The sequence below is a fragment of the Podarcis cretensis genome (genome assembly GCF_951804945.1).
Source record: "Podarcis cretensis genome assembly, chromosome: 2".
Lineage (NCBI taxonomy): Eukaryota > Metazoa > Chordata > Lepidosauria > Squamata > Lacertidae > Podarcis > Podarcis cretensis.
In genome coordinates this window covers 48648034-48673160 of record NC_137171.1, presented here as the reverse complement: position 1 = coordinate 48673160, position 25127 = coordinate 48648034, and the positions used below count along the sequence as shown (strand labels likewise).

General features: G+C 43.1%; 1 protein-coding gene across 1 annotated transcript in view; it reads right to left on the bottom strand.

Moving 5' to 3' along the window:
* The window catches only part of WWC1 (WW and C2 domain containing 1), a 77243-nt gene extending 52567 nt beyond the window's left edge, over positions 1–24676 (bottom strand). The window contains exon 1 of the mRNA XM_079964772.1: positions 24423–24676. Coding sequence (XP_079820898.1) covers positions 24423–24541 — 119 coding nt within the window. The 5' untranslated portion in view covers positions 24542–24676. The remainder of the gene's footprint in view (positions 1–24422) is intronic.
* Between the last annotated feature and the right edge of the window lie 451 nt (positions 24677–25127).

Sequence of the window (25127 nt, the reverse complement as noted above, 5' to 3'; positions counted from 1 at the left end):
CAAAAATTAGGTCAGTGGGCCTGCAAGCCATTATTTCAGTCTTAGTGTTCACCTTCATAGTTATCTACCATATCGAACAATGGCAGATTATTCCATAGCCAAACCAAAAATGTTCTGCTGCCTCTATGGGGCCTAATTCAAAGACAGCTAAAGGCAAGCTTGACGCAGGTATGAAGCCTTTCTCAATATATCTAAAGTACTGCTTGAGTGTTCACATCTCCTTCACCCACAGGGTATCTACAGCTAAATGTGCATAATTTCATTATTATAGTGGGATGGATGGGAAATGATGAGTAAGACTTGCACAGGCATGCTCTTAACAGAATGGATTGTGAAACATCCTTGGTTTTAACACAGAATCATTATGGCAGCATATAACACTATGGCAACAGCTTATAGGGAACAGCTTATAGAACTATTTACAGCTGAATATATCTGCATAGATTCAATCGTAATGTCTTATTGTAACACGTAATCACATAATGCGAGGACACAAATAAGAATTCATACTCTCCAATTCCTACTCTTTTATTTGTAATAGTAGGCACTTAAAGTAGGCACGAGATGGTTGGACAGTATTCTCGAAGCTACCAGCACGAGTTTGATCAAACTGCGGGAGGCAGTGGAAGACAGGAGTGCCTGGCGTGCTCTGGTCCATGGGGTCACAAAGAGTTGGACACGACTAAACAACAGGCACTTAAAAGATTATTTTTTTTACTCGTTTCCTTGTTACAAACACAGTGAGAAATAATTAAAATATAGCTGCTGAACCTAGAAAGTTTATACGGTATACCAATATGCCGTATATCCTGGGACAACAGGCCAGGTCCTTAATGCATGCAAGTAGCATAAGATAAGTACACTCCACTCTAGTGAAAAATCCAGATTAAAAGCCAAAGTTATTAAATAGCTGCCATCTGCACAAATATGTGCTCACACAAGAGATTTACTCAGTGTAGCATTGAGGAAGCTTACTCACCGGAGTCAGTGGCAGCTCCCATGCCTAGGGATACTTGCATCCCAAGCTCAACCTACTTACAATAAAATGTCTGGGGTCAGACATAACACTAACTCATAGCGTTGCTCTCAGGGTGGATTTGACTTAAACCAAATTGCTTTAAATCACGATTTAAATCACTAGTCAGTAAGACTTGATTTAAATCACTAGTCAGTAAGACTTGATTTAAATCATTTTTTTACAGAAAGACTATTAAAAAATGATTATACTTCTGGTATAATCTTAATATTTACAACCAGATGAAGGTGGGATAATAAATTTTCAGAGGAGTTTTTACAGTTATATCAAAAATTACTGATTTGGTTATACTATTAGAAATACAAAGACAGGTAATTATGAAATTATTGTTTATATTTATACTTTTCTGCTGTACTTTAGTGGAAGGGGGAAAATAATCATTTCCTTAGTAAGAATTTAAACAATTTATTTAACTAAAAAAATATACATTATAGCATATGTATCCATGTTTGTTAACTGATGTGGTAAATGATTTTTTTAAAAAAAACCAACACCAGACTTAGTTTTAGCACACATGAAAAGCTTAAAACAAATCCTTATTTCCTGATGAATAGCCTTTGGACTATAATGTAACTTAAATAGAACACTTATCTTTTCCTCCAAAAGCATTTTATTTTAAAAATCCAATTTAATTTTTTTTAAAAATCTGATTATTATTATTTTTAAATCATTTATTTTTATCCACCTTGGCTGCTCTACAGAAGTGAGCCTGGGTGCGTGTTGGGTTCACAAACACCTCCCTCCCATGCTATGGATGCAAGGAAGAGATCAGCAGCTTTCACTTCTGTTTTCAACTAACTACAGTGACTCATTTTGTCCAAAGAAAGAACTGTGATTAGCATTAACTACAGTTTAGGAAAACAACCCAGGGTTGTATACCAAGTTTGAAGTGGACTTGTTGCTCTAAATTCTACTTAAAGGCTAACCACAGTTTGTCCAGGTTCAGCTGTAAAAAAGTAAACATAGTGTGTTGCTAACAAAATTGAAAGCTTCTAGTCTCCTCACTGAGGCCATACAAGAGGTTTTTTGCTCAAAGAAGGGGAAGAACTTGTATCTCCCATATCAAAGGCCTTATCAAAGCACCGAGTTTTCCTTGCTGCAAAGGAAACACTAGTACTAGTGTGCTATAATCATTTCAGTCACATTGAATGCATTTTGTGACTTCGGCCTGCTTGTAAGCTGGAATGTTCATCCAATTCTGTAACATACCTTTGTGTACCCATTTTCCCTGTAAGGAGTTAAGCACCTTTAATAAAGTGCCAAGTGGAGTATGCTTAAAAGCTGTTTTTCCAGATCAGTGCATCTATGGCACCACAAATGCCTGCCAAGTTTAGTGCAAAAAACAACTTAGATGAGCAAATCAATCTTTAATACATAAAAATAAGCTTGGATCATGAACAAAAATGCAGATATTTTACACCAAACTGATGGCTACCATGTTCCTATATCACTTCCATAAGCAGCAAAAACTTCAAAGTTACCCAACAAAATGATATTGGGACGTTAGCTTAGCTACAACAATCTGACAAATTAAATGGTGTTCCATGACGGCGAGAGGCGATTGTCAGAGTGAGCTGCAGCTGGTACCACCAGGGAAACCGGTGCCGCCCCGAAGCTCCGTGCTTGCATGCATGGTACTATATGGCGCCCTGGCTGATGCACTCACCAGGTCTTGTCGGGAAGCGGCAGAAGCCGTGCACGGTGGCGCTGATCATCTGTGTAGCCAGCTACCAAGGGCAGGGGGCAACTGCTGTCTTCCTCCCCACCTTCTTTCCTCCCTTCTGACATCATAATATATCAGGATATTGCAAGGTTTGGCTGGTGATATATTACAATGTTGAAAAGCAGATATCACCCAGCCCTACTGATTAATAATAACTCCATGCTCCTGGCTGCTTTCAATGTCATCTTCAGTTAACTTACTGCTCCCCTCACTCCTAGCTGTACCCTGTTTTCCAATGGTAAACAACAATTTATAAGCTAAAAGAGGTTCTGTGTCTGCCAGTGAAAATTCAAATTTGGTGAAACTGCTACTTTCTGGGTTTAAGAAGGGAAAAAAGCTTCACCCCAAATTTTGGATCCCCTCTGAACTGATACTAAAGTTCTGTGCTTGTTTTGTGCCGCAAACCCAGTGTTTTGTGCCGCCCCCAAACTGAGTAATTTATACTCAAACCACGGTTACAAGTTAACACCCAAAAATCCAACATTGTGCAAACCCTCACTCAGTAAGGGGAGGCGATATTTGCTGATTTCTGCTTTCATCCCTTCCGAGCAGGAAGTCCCTTCCGCTTCTGCTCACAGAGAGTTCTCTGAGCAGAGGGAGGTACACAACTGGACACAATCCATACATACCAAGCTTCACTGTAATCTCTCAATCATCAATGGGGACATCAAACAGGTGAGCTAAGCCGAGAACTCACATTATCTGGCCAACAATGGAATTTTGTATGTATACAATATTAATTCTTCTGAAATTCCAAACACATGTCACATTTCTCCATTTATAATTATCCATTTGAAGTTCAAACCAAAGGTCAAGTTACAAAACAAATGTATAATGTGCTATCTCAAACACTGCCGAACTATCTAGCAATCATACCAGAGGTTTTCCTATGACACTTTTAACCCCAAAGGGCTTTCTTTTCTAAAGCAAAGGTAGCTTTAGAGGGGTGTATAGGGTAGTATCTCTGGTGGGGGACAGCTTCTGGGGTAGTTTGTCCACCCTTGGTCCCCATCCTGCACCCAGGTCTTGCCTGTGGCTCCTAGAAGCTGTCAGCATGTGACAGCAGCCACACCCTGGGAACTGGCTAGCTAAACCAGGTGAGGGTAGTCAATAGGTCTCAGTGAGGTGGATTTGAGCAGACAAGAGCAATAGTGGGTTCAACAGTCAAGAAGGCAGTTCCTGCACATGCTGTAGAGAGAAGGGCCAGATGAGTATCATCAGCCTGGGAAGGTAGCCCATCTAGAAGGAAAATTCTGGTCCTAAACCTGTGCTGCCTTGCAGAAGATCTTCAGAGAAGAAAAGGTGAAGAAGATAACCCTACACAAATCTGGAGTGGAATCTCTAACACAGTTGGATGATACCTTATACATCATCTTCTGGCAACTTCTGCAGTCAAGCTGGAGTCAAACGTATGGCTCTGCTTTCCTTTGGACTACATCAGTGAGACCAAGAAAGGGGCCTTGTTGTCTAGGCAGCCCAGTACCTCCATACAGTGCCCCCAGGGGAACACTCCATTATCTTTCAAGACAGATGGATGCCAACAACAAGAGATATCAGAAGACAGATTACACTGCATTAGGGGCCTACTCGTCAATTTCTGGTAGTTACTAGCTTTCTTGCAAATAATGCTGATGAAATGCTCTGTCCCAAAAGGGTACTTCTTACGTTCTTAACACATGAATTACTTATGCCTTGCCTATTAAGGGGTCTTGCTGTTAATTAAGTGCATATTTTCTAAATCAACACTCTCCTGGATCTACAATATCGAAGGCTGCTGAACTATTTAAAAAGACATTAAAAGAACATTTTATATTTTGCTTGATAACTATTTAGAGCAGAAATAGTTTGTTATGTGCTACTCCCATGAGACTGCCTTTCAAAAAGCCTTGCGGTTTCTGTGGGCGGCAGCAGTTGCGGCTTGGTGGGTGATCTGGGGGGTGGGTGATCTGGGGGTGCCCCAAACCTCCCAGAGGGCTGGATGACGGCATCATCAGTTGTAGCCAGCCATGGGAAGTGATGTGATTCTTTGCTATTTTTTATTTAAACTGGCCAGACTTCAGGGCGGAGCTTTGAAGACAGCAGCGCAGTCAGCATAAGACATCCCACCCTCCAACACTGTATAAATTTGGCCCCACTTGAAGGTAAGCAGGCAGTGCATATGGATGGCCTTGCTGTAGAGTAACTCAGTTGCCATATTTGAGGCCAGGGAGGAATTTTCCTGCAGGCCAATTAGGCCAGTTTGGGGGGGGGGGGTTGCCTATGTTGCAGCAACTGCCATAACTTGTTGGCAGAAAAAAGCATTGGGTTGGATCCTCGGACTAATCAGCGGTGGGTAGGAAGGAGCCTTACCCTCTCTCTTCCAGTTCAAAGTATCAGGGGACCCTGATAAAGGAAGAAAAGAGGAAGTCCATATGCTCAGACAGGGGCTAAAGGGCCATAGAACTCCCCAACTGGCATCCTGGAGGGGTTGTCTTTATTTGATGTGTGTCATATGGGGATCTTAACCCCAGGATTAATTAACCCTGAGGAAGTAATTAGCCAGCAACCAAGTTAGCTGACCTGGGATACATACCCAGTGCCTAAGTCTAAACCTTCTTACATCTGTAATCAATAAAGTTATGGCCATTTCAACCCCCAAATGTTGTCATGCCATTATTGCTTCCTATGCCCCTGTCCCAGCAACCCCAAGGCTTTCTGTGACTAGGCCAGCAAAGAATCACCATGCCTTGAAAAACAGCACAAATTAATTCTAGCAGTTCATTTTTCTCCCAGTGAGTTTTCTCAATTAGTTTGTACTAAATACTTCCAGAGGGGTAGCCACTTTAGTCTATTGCGCTGAAACACAACACACTCTCTTAGCACTTAAAGGTGAACAAATCTGTTAACAGCATCATAAGCTTTCAGTGAGAGCTAATTGGCAAAATTGTTTTATAACGAATTTGTTTGTTTTTAGGTGCTACAACTTTCATTAGTCGTAAATGAAAACTTGGTTAATAGCTGGTGTGGAAGGGAAAATGAGTATTAAAAACATTTCTCTCTCTGGAGGCTGGGTGCAAAATGTTCCCTGTAACTGTTCTTGGGTGTCAAATTCAGTGAATGTATTCACCAATGTATGTATCATAAATTCACCAATGTATGTATCATATTTACAAATCAAGTCATAAATATTAAAGTACAGTGGTGCCTCGCAAGACGAACGCCTCGCAAAATGAAAAACTCGCAAGACGAAAGAGTTTTCCGTTTTTGAGTCGTTCCGCAAGACGAATTTCCCTATGGGCTTGCTTCGCAAGAAGAAAGCCCATAGGGAAATCTCCGGGGACCTCTTTTAAATGCTGGCGGTGGGGAGCAAAGCCTTTCGCCCCCCTCCGGCCTTCAGAAGAGGTCCAGGAGGGCCGGCGGGGGCCGAAAGGCTTTGCTCCCCACCGCCAGCATTTTAAAAGCGGTCCGGGATAGCAGGGAAGCGCGCTGCGCTTTCCCGCTATCCTGGACCGCTTTTAAAATGCTGGCCATCAGGAGCAAAGACTTTCGCCCACCGCCGGCCTTCCTGGACCTCTTCTGAAGGCCGACGGGGGGCAAAAGTCTTTGCTCCCCCCCGCCTGCCTTCCCGGGATAGCGGAGAAGCGCAGCGCGTTTCTCCGCTATCCCGGACGGCTTTTGAAGGGTAATTCCTCCGCAGTCCCCTGTGCCCCATGAAACCCTTCCATGATCTTTTGCAACAGTGTGGAAAGTGGTGGAGAGGAAAACGAATCAGCAAAAATCATATTCCACAAGCACCCTCCCTCTCTCCAGAAGCCGCCTCTGCTGGATCACAGTCTCCTCTTCAACTACAAGGTCAATGTTGGATCCAACCCAATGCCTTGCCCGAGGCCACCTTCTGAGCACATTTGGCTCAGATGCAATTTGAAGCCACGTTGACACAATAGACACACACTCACCTACTTCAATCCACAGTGTGTGTACAGAACTCATTGTGCAACAGTATAATGCACCAATTGTTTGACTCTTCTGAGGTGGAGATACCTGCTTTTCTAGCATTCTCATCTTGCTGTGAAACATACCACCTTCTTCCACATTTTGCCATGTTATCAGATTACTGCACTTCAACACTTCAACTGAAGAGACCCTTATTAAAATCACTTCCCCTGAGAAATCCCATTTTCAAAGAGGACATTTCACAGCAGCAACCACAGTGAGTTTTATTTTATCTTATCTGAGTTACCTACTTAAGTGCCGCTATCAAACACAAGCTGCTCTAAAGCAAAACTTATTAAGTAACTGCTTCCTCACAAATACAAAGTTGGAGGGGGGGGGGCTTTTTCCCATGGAAATGCAGTACCTCTTGGCAGTAGCAATTCACCTGTGTCACAGTAACGAACTGGTTTTGCCCCCAGCATAACTCCAGGTTGTTGTTTTTTTAAAATGTATGTGTTCAGTATTAACACCTTTTATCTTGATCCGAACCCTCAAGTACTTGAGATCATGTTCATTTCCCTCCTTCTCTCAACTGAAGTGAAATCCCAGGAATGTGGCCATGGGCTCTTGTTTACATTCCCACCCTCCATGTAACCTGGATACCGGATCAAGCTGTCACATTCCACTGAGCCAATACTATATAAACCAAGAGTCCTTCTGGTACATGTACATAGCTACCTGATTATCAAGCCCCCACCCCCGCCACCGCCGCCCTAAGGAATCCAAATTACACTGCTTCTGAAACTTATGAAAAAGCGAATTGCCTGTAGGAACAGGAAACATAGGGGGGGGGGGAATCTTTAAACATTCTACAACAAGTTCTGGGTAATTTTAAATACTAGCATTTTAAATGAGACATGGACCACAATCCACTTCATCGGAGTCCTAGACCACAAACAAACCTGTTAAGATTTAAGGTTCTGTAAGATTCTCTGTTGTAGTAATATAGGGCTGCTAAGACCAAGCACTATACTACAGAGAACTAAGGGGACAGTCTGCACACAACTTGTTCATGTAAGCACTCCATTGCTGGACTGTATCACTATATACTGCAAGACGGGATGGGGGATTTGTGATTTTAAAAAATACAGGGAAACAGTTTATCTAGGCATAAAGAAAATTACGGTACATTTCAAGGACCTTTAAGCCAAGATTTTCCCCCAACATGCTATTTTTCAATGTCCAATGATTTGTTATTATTATTTAAACAAGGAGGAACATTCAAATTGTTTGTGTTTGAAGTATACCTTCCAGGAACAGTTTTGGTATGTGATGTATGTAAACCAAGGCCTGCTCTCTATCTCACCACATACAGAGAGGAAAGTAATGTCCTCCAAACAAGGCCACTGGTTCCCAAAAGTGTCAAAGGAGAGGAAATTTCACCTGTCCTTTGGTGAGTTGAGAGAGCAGTCCATTGCAGTTCATTCACAGCTAGTGGTTAGGTCAGGACAGGCCCCTCCAAATGCTGGAAGACTCCAACTCCCATCAGCCCCAACTAGTGCGACCAACAGTCGGAATTTATAGATCCCAACAATATCTGGAGGGCCACAGGTTTCCCACTCCTGCTATAGGTGAACATACATTGAAAATCTGACAAGCATTATAGGAAGTAAAAGAAAGTAAAATGCTTGTGCAGACATCATTTTTAAAGTACCGTACTTTTTGCCCCATAGGGCGCACCGGCCCATAGGGCGCACCGGCCCATAGGGCGCACCTAGTGGGTTTTTTTGGGAGGGAATAAAGGGGGGAAAATTATTTTCCCCCCCCGGGCGCGGGGCTGGGGTGGATGAAGCCCGAGCTTCCCCTGACCCAGCCCCCAGAACAGGCTGCTATCCGCAAGCCTAGGGAGCCCGGCGGGAAGTTCGTGCCGGTCTCCCCAGGCTTGCGGAGAGCTTCCTGAAGCCTGGAGAGCGAGAGGGGTCAGTGCGTACAGACCCCTCTCACTCTCCAGGCTTCAGCGAAAGCCTGCATTCGCCCCATAGTACGCACACACATTTCCCCTTCATTTTTGGAGGGGGGAAAGTGCGTCCTATAGGGCGAAAAATACGATATATTTGCAGAAAGCTGTATGCTGAATTTTCAAGGAGCTATGTTGCAGCAAACGCAGCAGAAGCTTGTGGAAATTTCAGCATAAGCTTGCATGCACTACAGTCTACTTCATCAGATGCATTTAGCCTTATCCTGACTTGCTAGTATAAATACACATGAGTACCTGGGAGGTTGTAAACAGTGTAAATCAGAGCGAAATAAGATGTATGAAGTTCATACAGAGACTGTGACAATTACACCATTAAGCAGTAGTCAACAGGTCCATGTGGTGTGCTCAGGTCATATGGTGCATGCCTTGTTATAAAGAGTTGAGGAAATGCATATCTGATTGAAAATTAAGTCAAACTGATCATAAGGAGTCACATATTTAATATAAGGCGTCAAAAACATACAGGGGGGAAAACAAAGTTAAAATAGAAGTAACTTAACTCGTGTGGTTGGCTATTTTTCTCCCACAATCACATATACAGAGCTTAACTAAATATCCCTCAAAACATTCTTCTCACAATGTCCAGGAGTGGAGAGAGAGGGGGAAACAAGCAGCAGACATGTTGAGGCTATAGTGGAAAAAAGGCACCATTTTAAAAGCACCACAACATACATTCCAGACAGCGGTGGTACAGTTTGCAGCAATATAAAAACAAAACCCACTTGCCACCAAATTTATAGTTGTTTCTGGATCTCAGACTAAATTGTGACCATCTTGAATGAAACCAAGATTACAGCAGCAGGGACTTCCATCCAGTCTTGCTCCCATTCAGGCAATTTATCACAAAGCACATAATCCAATCTAAAGTCCCTGGAGATTCTGCACTTGCTCAGAGGGAAGCCTCTTGTCACTATGGCAGCAGCAGTAACCAGCAGGCAGCTCAGAAGAGCATCCCCATCTGGCACTCTCTTGGCGTATTTACCAGACCATCTAATAATGCGTTAGAAAGTCAACCTTCAGAAACGCTGTTTTCATTTTGGATTCTCCACCCCCACTGGCTTCACACTTTAGTTGTCCTCGTTTTAAATGTCTGATTCCTACACCTCTGAAGAGCAACAGGAGTGCAGCGGAGCCCTTTGTGGAGTCTGCACGTTGTTCTTCAGCACAATGAAATCAATGTGCTGTGGTATCCTTTGGCATCTAACAATGCATTGGATGCTACTTTACATATCCTCCCACATATCACTCAAATGTCAAGGTAATCACAGAAGCCAGGGAGTTCAGAAATACAACAGAGTCCATCTGCACCTAAGGGATGCGGGTGGTGCTGTGGGTTAAACCACAGACCCTAGGGCTTGCCGATCAGAAGGTCGGAGGTTCAAATCCCCGCAACAGGGTGAGCTCCCGTTGCTCGGTCCCTGCTCCTGCCCAACCTAGCAGTTCGAAAGCATAAAGTGCAAGTAGATAAATAGGTACCACTCTAGCGGGAAGGTAAACAGCGTTTCCATGCGCTGCTCTGGTTTGCCAGAAGCAGCTTAGTCATGGTGGCCACATGACCCGGAAGCTGTACGCCGGCTCCCTCAGCCAGTAAAGCGAGATGAGCGCCGCAACCCCAGAGTCGTCCGCAACTGGACCTAACAATCAGGGGTCCCTTTGCCTTTACCATCTGCACCTAGTGATGTTTTCGAACTGAGTAGAAAATGCTGCTTTCAACAGATCAAATGCAGGTCATTTTTAAAAAAAATCTATTGGAAACATTTTTTTCTCAGCAGTGACTTTAACATGTTTTTTAACATAGCAACATTCTTTTTTTCTTTTTAGAAAAGTGGGGTTCTTGTTAGAAAATATGCTTTGAAGTTAAAGATTTAAAGCATCGTGTCTGTTTTATAAACACTTACTGAAGAGGCAATCACTGGACACCTTTTTTGAAATGCATCCCTTGCCACTTCAAATGATAGAAATGCACCAGAAAGGGGTAGCATTGGATAACTATCTAGTTTTGCACTTGAAGTAAAAAAAGATATATGAAGAACTTATGAATGGACCCAAGACACTAAATAATTTCTGTAAGTTTTATTTATAGCAGCAGTTTTGTGATTTACATGTACCATAAGCAAGAATTGCTATTTCTGGCATGGTAAATGACTTATTAATACACACAAGGCTGTGACCAACCATGAAATAACTCCGCAGGGTTCAGTCTGAATTAGGACAATGTGAACCAGAAAACCACTTAATTGATTTCTAAGCCTTTGGTGCAGCTTGATCACAAGTAGATTAAGTGATGTCATATTTAAGGGGCTTAACTACCAGCATAGGAAGTCTAGAAGTCACATATGGACAACCCAGGTCACATCCCAAGGCCACATGCAAAACTCCTGGTTTCTTCTATGCAGCCTCCAAGTCCGTTTTCACTCCCCTGCCAATTAGCACAGGAAGCAGCTGAGGAACATAAAATCAGAGTGCCAATCAGATGGAGAGCCAGGAGAGGTGCATGATGGTAGAATCCTCCACATTCTACAACATTAAGCTTCAATTTAGAGCAAGGGGAAAGGGAGAGATAATCCAGTTGGTATATTTTATGCATACAGCATATCTCATGGAAAATGTTATCATATTAATTTTTTACTGATTTTTTAAAATTGCATTTTGCTACCTTTCTATTGAGTTGCTTTTGAGTATATTTTATAGAAAACAGGTTTAATGTAGCCAGGATCCCAAGAGCTGCCTAGAGTCAGACATAGATCATCTACGTGTGTGTGTGTGTGTGTGTGTTAAAAAGTAGGTGTCATGTGAAATGGAAGGCGGGACCACTTCTTAAGAAGCAAAAGGTCCTCTTAGCTCAGAAATTTCCACCAACAGCAACAAGCCATGACTGTTGCTGTGTGAATGGTTGATTACAACGTTCCAACTCAATTTGGGTCACAGTCAGTCATCAGGCTAGTATCTTCTAAATGTAAGATGCTATGTACACAGATTTGGAAGACAGAATTACCATTCTGGAGTAAAAATGGTAAGGCCGCTAGTTCATCAATACTGAACGCAATGTAATGTCTCCAGTAGTTAAGGGTCAAAGAACAATAGCATACCAGTTGCCAAACAGCAACACATACATTTTTTGCATTCCTTAGTTACTTGTAGTCATAAATAACTAATATTTAACCATGTAGAATGTCACTTTGACCTCACACATAATGGCTTCATAGATTCTTTTAGGCAGAGTCCAGGGTCATTCATGCATGTTCATTTTCTCTAGTATTCTTTCACACTCTTGTCTTAACTTTAAGTTCCATCTCACTAACCACTATCAGAGCACACCTTGTGCAAGAATAAGTAGAACTGTTTCCTTATACATCTTCCATATTTATTCTGACAAGTCTCACCTCCCTACTCTCTAAAAGCAAGGATGTTCTTCACTTTCCATTCTCTATACCAATTTAGGCAAAATATCAGTTCCAAATGTAATATGATCCTGTTTTCAGCCAGTCCCAGATGGGACTGGAGCTCTTGTGCTTGACGTACCCCACTTCTGGACCACTGCAAGTCCTGTTTATCCCTCATTCTGCATTTTCACCAGGTACTGGCCACACATGACAACTAATTCTGTATCCTAAAGCTAGGAATCCACTTTTTAACAATGAAAGTAAAGGTAAAGGGACCCCTGACCTTAGGTCCAGTCGCGAACGACTCTGGGGTTGCGGCACTCATCTCGCTTTATTGGCCGAGGGAGCCGGCATACAGCTTCCAGGTCATGTGATCAGCATGAGTAAGCCACTTCTGGCAAACCAGAGCAGCGCACGGAAACGCCGTTTACCTTCCCACTGGAGCGGTACCTATTTATCTACTTGCACTTTGACGTGCTTTCAAACTGCTAGGTTGGGCAGGAGCAGGGACCGAGCAACGGGAGCTCACCCCATCGTGGGGATTCAAACTGCCTACCTTCTGATCGGCAAGCCCTAGGCTCTGTGGTTTAGACCACAGCGCCACCCGCATCCCTTTGACAATGAAAGTAGAGGTTCTCATATTACCAGCTCTTTCATCAAACATACCATTTAAGCACTCAGCACTGACACAGAATATGTTCAGCTTTTGCTTGAACCTAGTCCAGCGAAGAAACCTTTCATTAACCCCATGCCTGGAAAATCTGCCATTCCTTCCCTGTTGGCATCTATACTGGTAACTTTTGAAGCTGCTTGGGTACATTCGTTGCAGGCCTGATATCATCCGTCAACGGTTTCTGTCACTGTTAGTGACTGTTAGCGTCAGAGTTTTGGCCTTGACTGAAGCAGCCTTGCAGTTTCTCCACTTCCTCCTGGTGAGGTCACTGCCCAGGCAGAGGCAGGTGACGGGCTGCGCTTGTTGCAAGCAGCCCTATCCATCTGCACAGCTCAACCCACCTGCTCCCTCTTTCCTTACAAATCTTCTGGAAGACGTTCCCTGCCACCAATCACTATGGTGTTCACACAATACACACAGGGATGTGGCAGTACTTGGGCAGTAGTTTATGTATGCAAATAAAAATTCCATGAAGCCTGTTTCAGAGGTTGAAAACTTTGCAGATTTCTGACTCACTATTATTTTCTAAATACATATAACTGAAAAGACAGTATGTGAGGAACCCAAGTGTCAGAAGCTGAAATGCTTGTAGACAACACAGCTCACAAAGGCAGTGGGTTAAAAAGCAAAGCCTTATTGGGCCATCTGGCTAACCCTCAGACATAAAAGAATTAAGACTCTACAACAAGGAACAGTTAGCAAAACAAAAACAAACAAACAAATCAAGATAGAAATGTTCAAAGGATTTAGACAATTTGTAAATACAATTAAATTTTGGCATTTCATCATCGTAGTATTTTACCTGACTAAGCAGCCCAGGCATATAATAATTTACTGAACAAATGATAAGCAATCCTTTTTTGCTCCGTTAGTAGACTTCCTTCTAATTAGTGTACACACAGATGAGCTAAAACCTGTGGAAAATCCAAGAGCCAGCTTAATAAACAGTATTCTGAATGCTTTTGAGGCTGGGTATACAGTTAGACAACAACAAAATAAAGTATTCTGTCTCGTGTTATGAGGAAGACCTATTTACTTATATATATAAAAATTTTACAGACCGCCCCCATACAAAATCCCAATAAAGCATACAAGATTTATAAATCAATGAGAGGGTGATTGCACCCAAGTAGATGCAACATGAGAATGTAGAACTAGAATCACCATAGGCTACAGGAACACATGCCATCGGAAAGAGGAGTATTAGCATAGGATTGTTCTTTAGGAGTTCCGTAAATATGGTTGATCTCATAAATCAGTGACACTGTTGTTTCAAAGGAGCTGATTATTACTCATACAAAACAAACAACCATTGTGGAACTAATATGATGCAAGTAGAAGAGCACATGCTTTGTGTGCAAAAGATGCGATGCCTGGCATCTCCCTGCCTCAAACCCTGGAGAGCCACTACAAGTCAGTGTGAACAGTATGAAGCTAGATGGACCAATGGATTGAATAACACAACTTCCTATGTTCACAAGCTTTGCAACCTAAATGAGCTAGTTTTAGAAACTGTCTATGGGAAATCTTGATACCTCTTGAACATGAAGGTTTTAACAACAATATCCAAATTCAGAAGGTGCACCCAACCTTCTGTATATACATTCCAGAATACAGCACTGGAAAATGCCATTGCAGTTTTATGTCAGTTTCCTTAAGTATATTCTTTAAAGGTATATAATATTTATAAAGGCATTTAATATTGTTTTTTATTTATAAAAAACTGTATATACCAATTTGTCATAAATAGATATCAAAACCATAGAATAAAACCATAAAAAGTTAAAAACAGACATCACTTAACCTTTGTGGAAGGATGTTTTCTTAGCTGCCTGTATAAGGTAAAGGTAAAGGTACCCCTGCCCGTACGGGCCAGTCTTGACAGACTCTGGGGTTGTGCGCCCATCTCACTTAAGAGGCCAGGGGCCAGCGCTGTCCGGAGACACTTCCGGGTCACGTGGCCAGCGTGACATCGCTGCTCTGGCCAGAGCCAGAGCCAGAGCCGCACACGGAAACGCCGTTTACCTTCCCGCTGGTAAGCGGTCCCTATTTATCTACTTGCACCCGGAGGTGCTTTCGAACTGCTAGGTTGGCAGGCGCTGGGACCGAGCAGCGGGAGCGCACCCCGCCGCAGGGATTCGAACCGAGCTGCCTGTATAGCCTGGTGGAATAGAAAAGTTTTCAGCAGGCATTTAAAAGTTGGCAAAGAAGGCACCTGCTGAATCTCTGTTGGCAGAGTATTCTACAGAACTGGGCCAATGACCCTACACACACAGTTTCTTGTTGTCAAATGAGCCTCAGCAAATTGAGGAATGGCCAATAAGGCTCCCACAGATTATTTCAATGATCAAGCTGGGATATAAGGGTTCAGGTACCCTGGACCTGAGGTACCCTGGACCAGAGTTGTTTGGGGATTTGTAAATTAAAACAAAAATCTTGAACTTGGTAGTAGATGGGCAGCCAGTGCAGGTGTTTTAACAATGGTGTCACATGAGCCAGCTTAGCCCAGCGGTTTGATTGATTGACCAATGCATTGCTTGGATCCTGCAATCGCCCACAGCGGTTTGAAACCCGAGGGTAATACATGGCTTAAAACAACAGTGGTCTCACATGTTCTTGACCAGATGCTGCCATCAAGCAGTCCGGCGGCTGCATTGTGCAGCAGCTGGAGCTTCCGAACCAGACCCAAGGGCAGCCCCACATTTGGACTACAAGTCACACTGAGGGATTGTTGTAGATTTAATGTAATTAGAAGGGTGGTCTAATGCTAAGACAGTACTACTGATAGGTCAGCTCTTTTGCTATATTAAAGACATCAACTTTCCAGACATGAGGATAGGCCAATAATCTGTATGGAAGTGTATCACTCATGTCACATTAGAGCAGGAATGGAGAATGTCAGGCCCAGAGGCCAATTGTGGCCCTCGAGGAATCTCTATCTGGCCCTTACTCTCGTCACTGGACTGTGATAATGGCTCTTGCCATTATATCTGACTTTATTAAGGCTATTAAACAAAAGACTTAGTTGCGCTACCCACTTTTGTCTCTGGCATGCAGCCCTGCAAGGCTGCCCACAAGAGAATGTGGCCCTCAGGCTGAAAGAGGTCTCTGCATCCCTACTTCAAAGGGCCTGATAAGATCCCTGGGGCATCAGCTTAGCAATCCTGCTCTATGAAGAAGAACCAATTCCAATAAGACAATTGCAGTTAAGTGGTACGTGCATTGTTTAAAGAAATAGATAAACAATGTAATACTATCCTATTCTAGTCATTAACATTCAGCGCGTGCAACCCTACAAGCCAATACAATACTGTACAATAGTCTCTGATTCAAGCAGCCTGGACTTCCTCCTTCACACTGCCTATGTACACTCTCCCACCTACTCTGCCCCCGGTTCAATCCCACTGCTGATTTGGGAAGCCATGTATACACGTTAGCCACCATCCACATCTATCCTGGGTTTTCTGTATGGGTTTTTCCCGAACCAGCTTCAAACCAGCAGCAAGAAAGAACTACCTCACTGTATTTTAAGCTAGTAACCATGTGCACAGCCACTGACTACCACAGGCTACCCCTAATTAAGCCATCACTCTTGCTTGCTGTAGAGCCATGTAAGATGAAGAAATGAGACATGTGCCAAATTACCAAACACAGCATTTTCCACAAGACTTCAAATGTTAAATTCCCAGAGCAGAAACAACATCTCTATTACTAAATCCTGACTTTTCTCGAAACTCTTGAAAAACCCACATTAAAATGACCCAAACCACATTTATAGCCTCACTGGGGGGGAGGGGAATATAGCCCACATACACAAAAGTCTCAGTTTGATATTCTTCTTTGTTATCTGTATTTTAGTACCAAAAAAATGTACTTTATACTAAACACAGTCATTGTAAAATGTGTTTTGAAAGGAAAACACACAGTATTCAAATATTTTATTCCAACTGCTACAGCAAGGATGTTATTTATAAGTGCTTAACAGCTAGGATAAGATTTTAAACATGGGCCTACAGAGAGATATACAATCAGTTATGATTATTGCAAAGTACCTTCATGAGTTTATAGGTGTAAAGTACTTTGATCTTCACTTGTATTGTCTGTTACATAAATGCTAAACAGTTATATATAGGTAAATCATTTATTTTTTAAGGTAGAAAATCTCAGTTATAAACATAGTTCAGAAATTCACTTTAGGTTTGTAATTAGCAGTTAAAAGGTGCCTCAGTGAAATGCAATTAAATTTAGTTAAACAAAATAAGAGTTCTCAAAGAAAGTGATTTGAGAAGAAGAAGAAAGTGCAGTGAGAAGCACAAACAACAAATACCACAGGGCCAATTTGCAAATGAAAACCCAGTGTGTAAAGAAAAAAATCTCAGAGATGTGGGGCATCTCTCAGCTGCTTTTGTTCCTTTTCTTGACTGCTCTCATTATTCTTTTTGGCAGAACTGCAGCTTATGCAGCTGCAGACTTTCCCAATCCAATGCCTGCTGTTGCCCTTTCTTGACTGGGTAGCAAAGCAAAATCACCCAACTGCACTCATGACGGACCCTAGCCAAAGCTGGCTACTTATCCAGCCTTCTCTGGAGGATGAATTCAGTTACAGTACCAACAGAACACATTTCACATCAGCCGATCAACAGAAACAGAACAGAACATCACTAAACTGAAATACTGAAAGGTGGTTCCAATCTGAAAGTCTATTGGGGGCAGGGGAGGGGAATTGAAAAGGACAATGAAGAGAAAGAGTGCTTTGATTCTCCACCCCCACCAGAGTATTGTAACTTTTCCAGAAGACTGAGAAGTATATGTGACAGTTAAAAAGAGAGAGAGAGAGAGAGAGAGAGAGAGAGAGAGAGTGCACCTCAAACCTAAGAACTATTAAAACTGTATTAAGAAAGCATGTTTCCAAGACGAGCAACTTAAGTGCACCTTAAATCCTTCTGGTGGGATTCAAGTGAACATACTTAGCACAATATAAACCAAATACAATAATTTTCAAAAAGTGAGTTTTTTAAACAGCACTTATAAAGCAGTATAACATCAGAGGAAGCATTCACATTGAAGCCTTGCTGAGAAATGTGTTTATTTTGTCACAGGCATTGCCCCACATTACTCCAGCGGTCTTTCTAACTTGGAAGCCAGGCTGGGATATGCTCATCTTCAGAATGCCAATGTTAACACACTTTAAGCACTCAACAGCTTTTTTTTTTTTTTTTTAAATTGACGCTGGCTTAACTGGCATTGGGAACACGTATCAGCAATATTTGCCTTCACATATTCAAATTTCTCTCCAGAACCTTAGGACAGAAAGCTTTAAAGCTTGGGTTTCATGTTTTTTGGGAAGCCAAATCAAAAATTAGATGCATTATTTGTCTCTACCCCTTGCAGTTCCTCACAAGTAATATTTATCAGCTATGGTAATCAAAACTTGTAAAACAAAAATTGAATACCTGCTAGAAAAACAATATACTGGAGCCAGGACTCAGCTGGTGATCAAAGATTGCCTGCAATACAAACTTTGGCGTAATCCTACAGAGCTGCATGGCTGTGTGTGTGCAAGAGAGAGACAGAAACAGAGAACTCCTTGTAAGCTGCATCCCCTTTGTGGGAGGCCGTGCAGGGGCCACATGCCTGCAGCAAGGCAGTGCCAGAAACAAAGTGAGTGCATCTAGAAACAAAAGTAGGCGGATCAGTGGATGTGACTCCTACCTTTGTGGAGGCTACAATCCAGCCACGCAAATCAGAGGTATGTAGATACACACACACACACACACACACACACACACAATCTCTCTACATTCAGGCAAGCAAGAGACATTATCGCAATTCAAGGACACTGTTCAGCCAGGTGAAAGCATTCAGGAGGGGAAGGGATGTGCTCTGAAGAAAGGGGATGTGGCCTTTGGAGAGTTGGGAGGGCCCAACAGAGAGGATTATGGGTCAGCATTTGGCCCTAGGGGCTGAGGCTCCCCCATTCCTGGTTTATGCTCTTAGGGAGCGTATAGTTAGGCAGTGTTGCCACAGAAGAATTACACAGTCACTAGTTGGCAAGCCTCTGACTGCCTTAAATTAAAGCTGGATGGTTTATTGCTAATAGTTAAATTAAAACCTCTGCTTCACCACAGATGCTGCCTCGATAGCAAGGTCAGAAAAAGATGAGGAGCAATTTCCATATAGATTGAACAACACTGCAAGATCAGATAGAATGTAGATGAGCCAATTCAAAAATGCAGAGGGAAATAAACAGTGTTTAAGAAACAAAGGAATTGTCGGAGAACATTAGTTTTGTGAAAGGTAATATGTGGTGACATGGATTCATTCCATTATTTGGGTTCAAAGGAGTAAAGAGGAAGTGGCAATCGCCTCCCAGCCTCTTTCTGCCAACCTTCCACTTGCAGGAAGTTGGGATCTATACCCACATACAAATGCACGCTCTGGTTTAATGACTATCACTAGTACTATACTGGAGAGTGCTTTGGCTTTAGCATTTACTAGTATACCGTAATTTACTGCACCAGCGCTAAGTAAGCATAATGCTTCATGAACCTTGTAAATAATGTTTTAAAGGGTATATAAACTCTTGAAAATGTCCATGTATGAATGTTTCAAGATCAGCAGTGATCTAGCATTTTAATTGTTCAAGATTAAAATTCTCAGCCATCATTTCCCTTTGTTTCTGCTCATGGCAACGTTTTGTGTGCACAGGCGTTTGTTTTTTAATAAACCTTTCATACAATCATGCATATGGAACCCTAATTTCTACTCCTTAAACTAATCTTGGTAACAGAAGAAAAGCACAGAAAAGATACTGTATATTAACCTGCAAATATTTAAGTTACCTAGGCAACTGCAATAAAGTACAGTGGTACCTCGGGTTACAAACACCTCGGGTTACAAACACTTCAGGTTATAGACTCCGATAACCGGGAAGTAGTACCTCAGGTTAAGAACTTTACCTCAGGATGAGAACAGAAATCACACGGCGGCAGCACAGTGGCAGCGGAAAGCCCCATTAGCTAAAGTGGTACCTCAGGTTAAGAACTGTTTCAGGTTAAGAACGGACCTCCGGACCTACCACTGTACTTGACAATGAAAGGAGGGGGGACACAGAAAGCAATATAGAATTTACATCAAGGAGGCAGATCCCCCTACCAATCTAGGTATTTAATTTTATTATATATGTATCGCCCCCCACTCCTTTCCCTTTAGTGAGTTCAGAATGATGTACATGAGATCATTCCCATTTTATCCTCACAACCACTCTATATTAGACAGCTTGAGGCAAGAGCTCAAGGTTACCAGATGAGCTTCTTATGGTCAGAGCAGGGCTTTGAACCTAGGTCTTCAAAGCCCACACCCAGCTTTCACTAGAAGCTACACCTAGGTTACTCTCCCCCACCCCAGTTAGAGTCCTTTATTGCTCACAATATATTTTTGTGCATTTTCTCTACAAGCATACTTCAAAACCATGCTCTCTTATGTTCTCACGAACATAACATAGGAAATGTGAAGTGGCATCCTAGATGTGCACATAAAATGAGGACTACTACATTCTTGCAATTATGGATTTATGAGATATATTTTATATATATTATTAGGATTCCGGGATGCAATATAGTTTACATAACTAAGTGTTGCTAGATTGACCCAACCACATTGAGAACAAAGAAAACAATCACTTTAACTATTGTTATATCATCACATTTGTGCATATGACATATTTTTTGTGGAAAGCAACATGGTCCTTAAAAGCCTAGATGGACCAAAACCATTCACCCTCAAGACTGAAGCTATACAAGTTCTTAGATCACCTTAAAACTACAAGAACAGAGAAACTGGTGCACTGCCACCCTGTGAAATCAAATACACAGCAGTGTTCCTTCAAGGTATTTGTTATAGAACAAAATATTGACAACAGGATTTCTGAAGCCACACCACATATGTACAAGTCTTTCGGTTGTTTACATTATTTCAGTACCTTTTGAAAACTAATTGTTCATTAAGCTTAAGCTGCACAAGATTAAAAATTCAAGCTGACAAGGCACAAAGTCTGAAATTTCTTGCCCATGCACGATTAGTATTTTTAATGGAAAAACAAAGCTATACAGTGGTGCCCCGCAAGACGAACGCCTCGCAAGACGAAAAACCCGCTAGACGAAAGGGTTTTCCGTTTTTGGAGGCGCTTCGCTAAACGAATTTCTCTATGGGGTTGCTTCGCAAGACGAAAAAATCTTGCGAGTTCCCGCATTTCCCCCCCGCTTTTTTCCGCCCTTTCCCTAAGCGCTAAGCCGCTTATCAGCTGTTCCGCTGATAAGCCGCTTCTCAGCTGATCGCTAAAAGCCGCTAGACCGCTAATAGCGCTAATCCGCTAAGCTGTCAATGGGCTTGCTTCGCAAGACGAAAAAACCGTTAGACGAAGAGAATCGCGGAACGGATTAATTTCGTCTTGCGAGGCACCACTGTATTTGGATCAACCTTTCTTTTTGAGGCATATTTTTAATATAAATAAATAAACAAATAAAAATGCCTGGTTACAATATTTGCCTAACTTTGCTGGAAGGAGGATAGAAGCAATCTTTTGCAAAAGGAGTTAAATGTTATCTAAAATTTCATATACACTACACTGTATCATATGAACTGTATACCTTTCACAGAAGTACCATGAACTTTTAAACTTACAGAGAAGAGGTCAAAAGAGAGAGAATTGGAAAGAGAAAAAAAATTAAGCAATAAGTGACTCAGCAATAAATAGATAAAAATTATTTTGATCACTCTTCCCCAACATGGAGCCCTCCAGATGTTCTGGACTGTTCATCCTGCACAGCTGCTCCAAATCCAGCACCCACATTAATGTTCTAATTGCTTAACTTTAGAAGCAAACACTACGATATTTTGTACATCTCAACAAAATCAATGTTTGTCTGCATATATAGAATCAAAATGCAGTTGATTGCTAAGATAGCAAAACTGGTGTAATAGGGTTTTTGAAGGTTTTCTGAACTAAACTGGTACTGAAGAAAGAGTAGCAAGGCACAACAAAATACACATTTTTAGTTCTGCACTTGAATATTTTATAGTGCCATTAAAATCTTAATTTCCAACACTTTTAATTAAAACACAAAGCGAACCTTTGCCAAATTTCAGGTTTTCCGCCTTCAAAGACCTTATGCTGTTGCAACTAAAAACAATGAGGCAACCAAATTACCTGCATTCTGTTCTTACAATCTGGGAGTGGCAACTTGTGATATTTGGGCTTTGCCCAAATGTGTACAGCAGCATTACATTTCCAAGAATACATACTTGTTTTTACTCACACCCAAAAGCTCCCCGGAAAGGAAATAAATAAATAAATCTCCAAATACTAAACACTTAAAAGTTTGTCAGCCATGAATGTGACATGAATACTGTATTCATGACAGAAATTCTACAAAGCTTCTCCACTCTCAAACTCTCTGCCCAGACTATCATCTGCAAAAGTAAAAGCCCAATATAGTGAGGTCCAACACAAAATAGAATAGGATCTTATACTGGTCACAAAAACAGTCAATTTACAGAGTTTTTGCTCTACACTTCCTACCATTCATCTTGCTCTGGAACAAATTCCAGTATTCCAGCTATAGTCTAAACGTTAAAGTATTTTCTTTTCATCTCAAACAGAACCTTAATACATACTTAAGACCAGTACTTTTTTCTGGGGGGAGGAAGGGGTACGCATACCCCTAAACATTTTGTGAATCTAAGTTTGGCCTCATTGAGGGGCAGTATTTCAATATGAGTAGGAAAATGAGAGTACCCCTAAACATTTTTTTAGAAAAAAAAAGCACTGCTTAAGACTATCATACGTAGGTATTTTATACTGATTTGACAGTTGGTGCCTTCAGAATAGAGATAGGCAGGGATGTCCTAAAGTGTTTTCATCTGAAGAAAGTGTTTCAGAAGTGGGGCAAGTGAGGAACCAACATGTACACCTCACAAAACTTCTACATAATGCAATCTGCAAGATAACCAAGTAATTTTAGGTAGTTGCACAGAGATTATCATTGCTTTTGGCAACAGTCTCCTATAAGCAATAGATCATTGTGTTCCTGGTGGCAAATTTTGATGTAGCTGTTCCTAAAAAAAATAAACTAAATTGGCTTAGCATGTAGCAACCAAGGAGTCTGACAGGTTCTATGCACCTGTTTGATTTCTCCAGTTTCCTGAGACACACCTTCAGTTAAGCAGGTGCAATTGTGTTCTGACAAGTCTTAAAAAATGGAGGAAGGAGCTAGTCCTGACTAGCATCATTCCAGGTAACATTCAATTTACATAAATATCTGGGAACCCATTCAAATGTCAGGATTCACTGTACAAAATGCAAAAAGGTAAGGGTAACTATTAGCAAGCAGTCGCTACAACCACCAGCAGGACAGCAAAATGGAGCCCTTGGGATAGGGACTGGTATGCTGAATTTCAAAGTTTCATGCCGAAGCTGAGCTTTAGAACTTGTGCTGTAATAATATAGAATGAAGCATCCCTGATGTGATTTGGGAGTGGATTTCCCAAGCAGATTTCCCTGGGCACCAGGTAACCACAGCACTGGCTACACCATATTTCTGGAATTAGAGGACAAGACTCTTCTTGATTCTCATAACTTCCCCACCCCTTGCCTTTTTACAACTTAAAGCTAAAATAGAAAGGTGTCAGGCTCCTGTTGTGAAATGGGAAAGGCAAAGAGAACTGTGACAAGTCTGTAGCAGCCTTTCCACCTGTGCAGTTCAGTTTAGGACTGAGACAAACTTGATATAGGCCACAAGTAAAGTGCTTACCCATGTAAACATTTCACACATGCCTATCTCATATACATGCATCTACCAAATGGAGAAGCACCTAGAATGACAGGTTCTGGGCCAACTTTGTTCACTACAAAGCTCAGGAATGAAACTCACCAGGTGGTTTGGGAGCGCACACTGTAAACCTAATCTACCTCACAGGGTGGTTGGGGAATAAAATGTGGGTGGGATAAAGAAAATAATGCACACTACCAGAAAAGTGTGTGCAGAGGTCTAAAAAAAATGTAGTAAATACTTACAATTAGCTTGAGGTTACCAGCAGTGTACCCTCCCAGGCCTCTGAAAGCTTATGAGTACTAAACGCTACATGTGAGTGGTTTGTCCCATATGGCAAGTTGATTTGAACAAGGCAGGCAGCTTCTAGAGTGGGTCTCCTTCCCTTGGTGTCTTCCAGCCATTTACAACTACACAGGTGCCAGGGGCTAAGGCTTCCCACTGTCCGTGTTCGCGCGCCTCAAATCTAGAGTAATTTAAGGGCCGAGGGAAAGGCGCTTTGCACATGCTCAGAAACCCCTTTCTGAACTGTACTACAACTTCGCATCTTCCAGAGCGGAGACCAAGCATCGAAAACAGTCGAGCCCACCTTCCCCCCGGCCAGCCCCAATCCTCGCGTCCCTCTTGCTCTCAAGTCACCCCTCCCGCTGACTAGCTTCGCGCGGAGCTGGAGGAGGGGCGAGATGGAGGCGTGTGGAAGCGCACGCTTCGCCCCCAAGTCGCTCCCCTCCTGGCCCGGGAGAGCTCAGGCACCTGCTGCCCTCGCCTGGCAAGCCAAGCTCCTCCCAGCCGGCCAGCCGGCTCTCTCTCTCTCTCGTCCTGCCTCACCTGTCCCGCGGGTCCACCCAGCTGGTGGTCTTGGTGGCGTGGTCGATGTAGTAGACTTTGCCGTCGTAGTCGCGAGCTTCCTCCCAGCCCTCGGGCAAAGGCAGCTCCTGCCTGGGCATCTCCTCCTCCTCCTTCGCCGCCGCCGCCGCCGCCGGCAGCAGCAGCAGCAGACAGACAGAGCGAGCGAGCCCGGCAGCGGCCCCATGCAAAGAGCTCAGCAACCCCCCGCCCAGCCCAGCAGCTGGCACGGCGGGCCGGGGCGAGGGGCCGCGGCGGGCCGCGGGGCGAGAGCGAGGCAGCCGGCGGGGCGGGAGCCTCGCATCCTCAGCCGGGCGGCGCTAGGGACGGGGGGGGGGCGGCGGGGGCGAGTTGGAGTCCTCCAGGTGTTGCAAGCGAGCCGGAGAGCCCCGTCGAGCCTGGCTCTGCCCGTCCCCACCAGGAGCAGACCCGGCTCCCCTCTTTCCCCTTCGCCGGCAAGTTCCCTGGAGCCCGCGAGCTGCAAGGCCGGCGCTAGTCCTTCGACGGGGCCAAGCCCACCACGCTCTCCGCCAGGCTTTCTCTTGTGCCGCCAGCCGAGCTCCCTCTCCGTCGAATGGCTCCGGCGAGAGACGCGCACAATGCTGAGCCTGCCTCCCAGGTTCCTTCTGTCCCCTCCTCCTCCTCCTCCTCCGCCCCTTCTCACGCCGGTGCTACTGTAATGCAGGT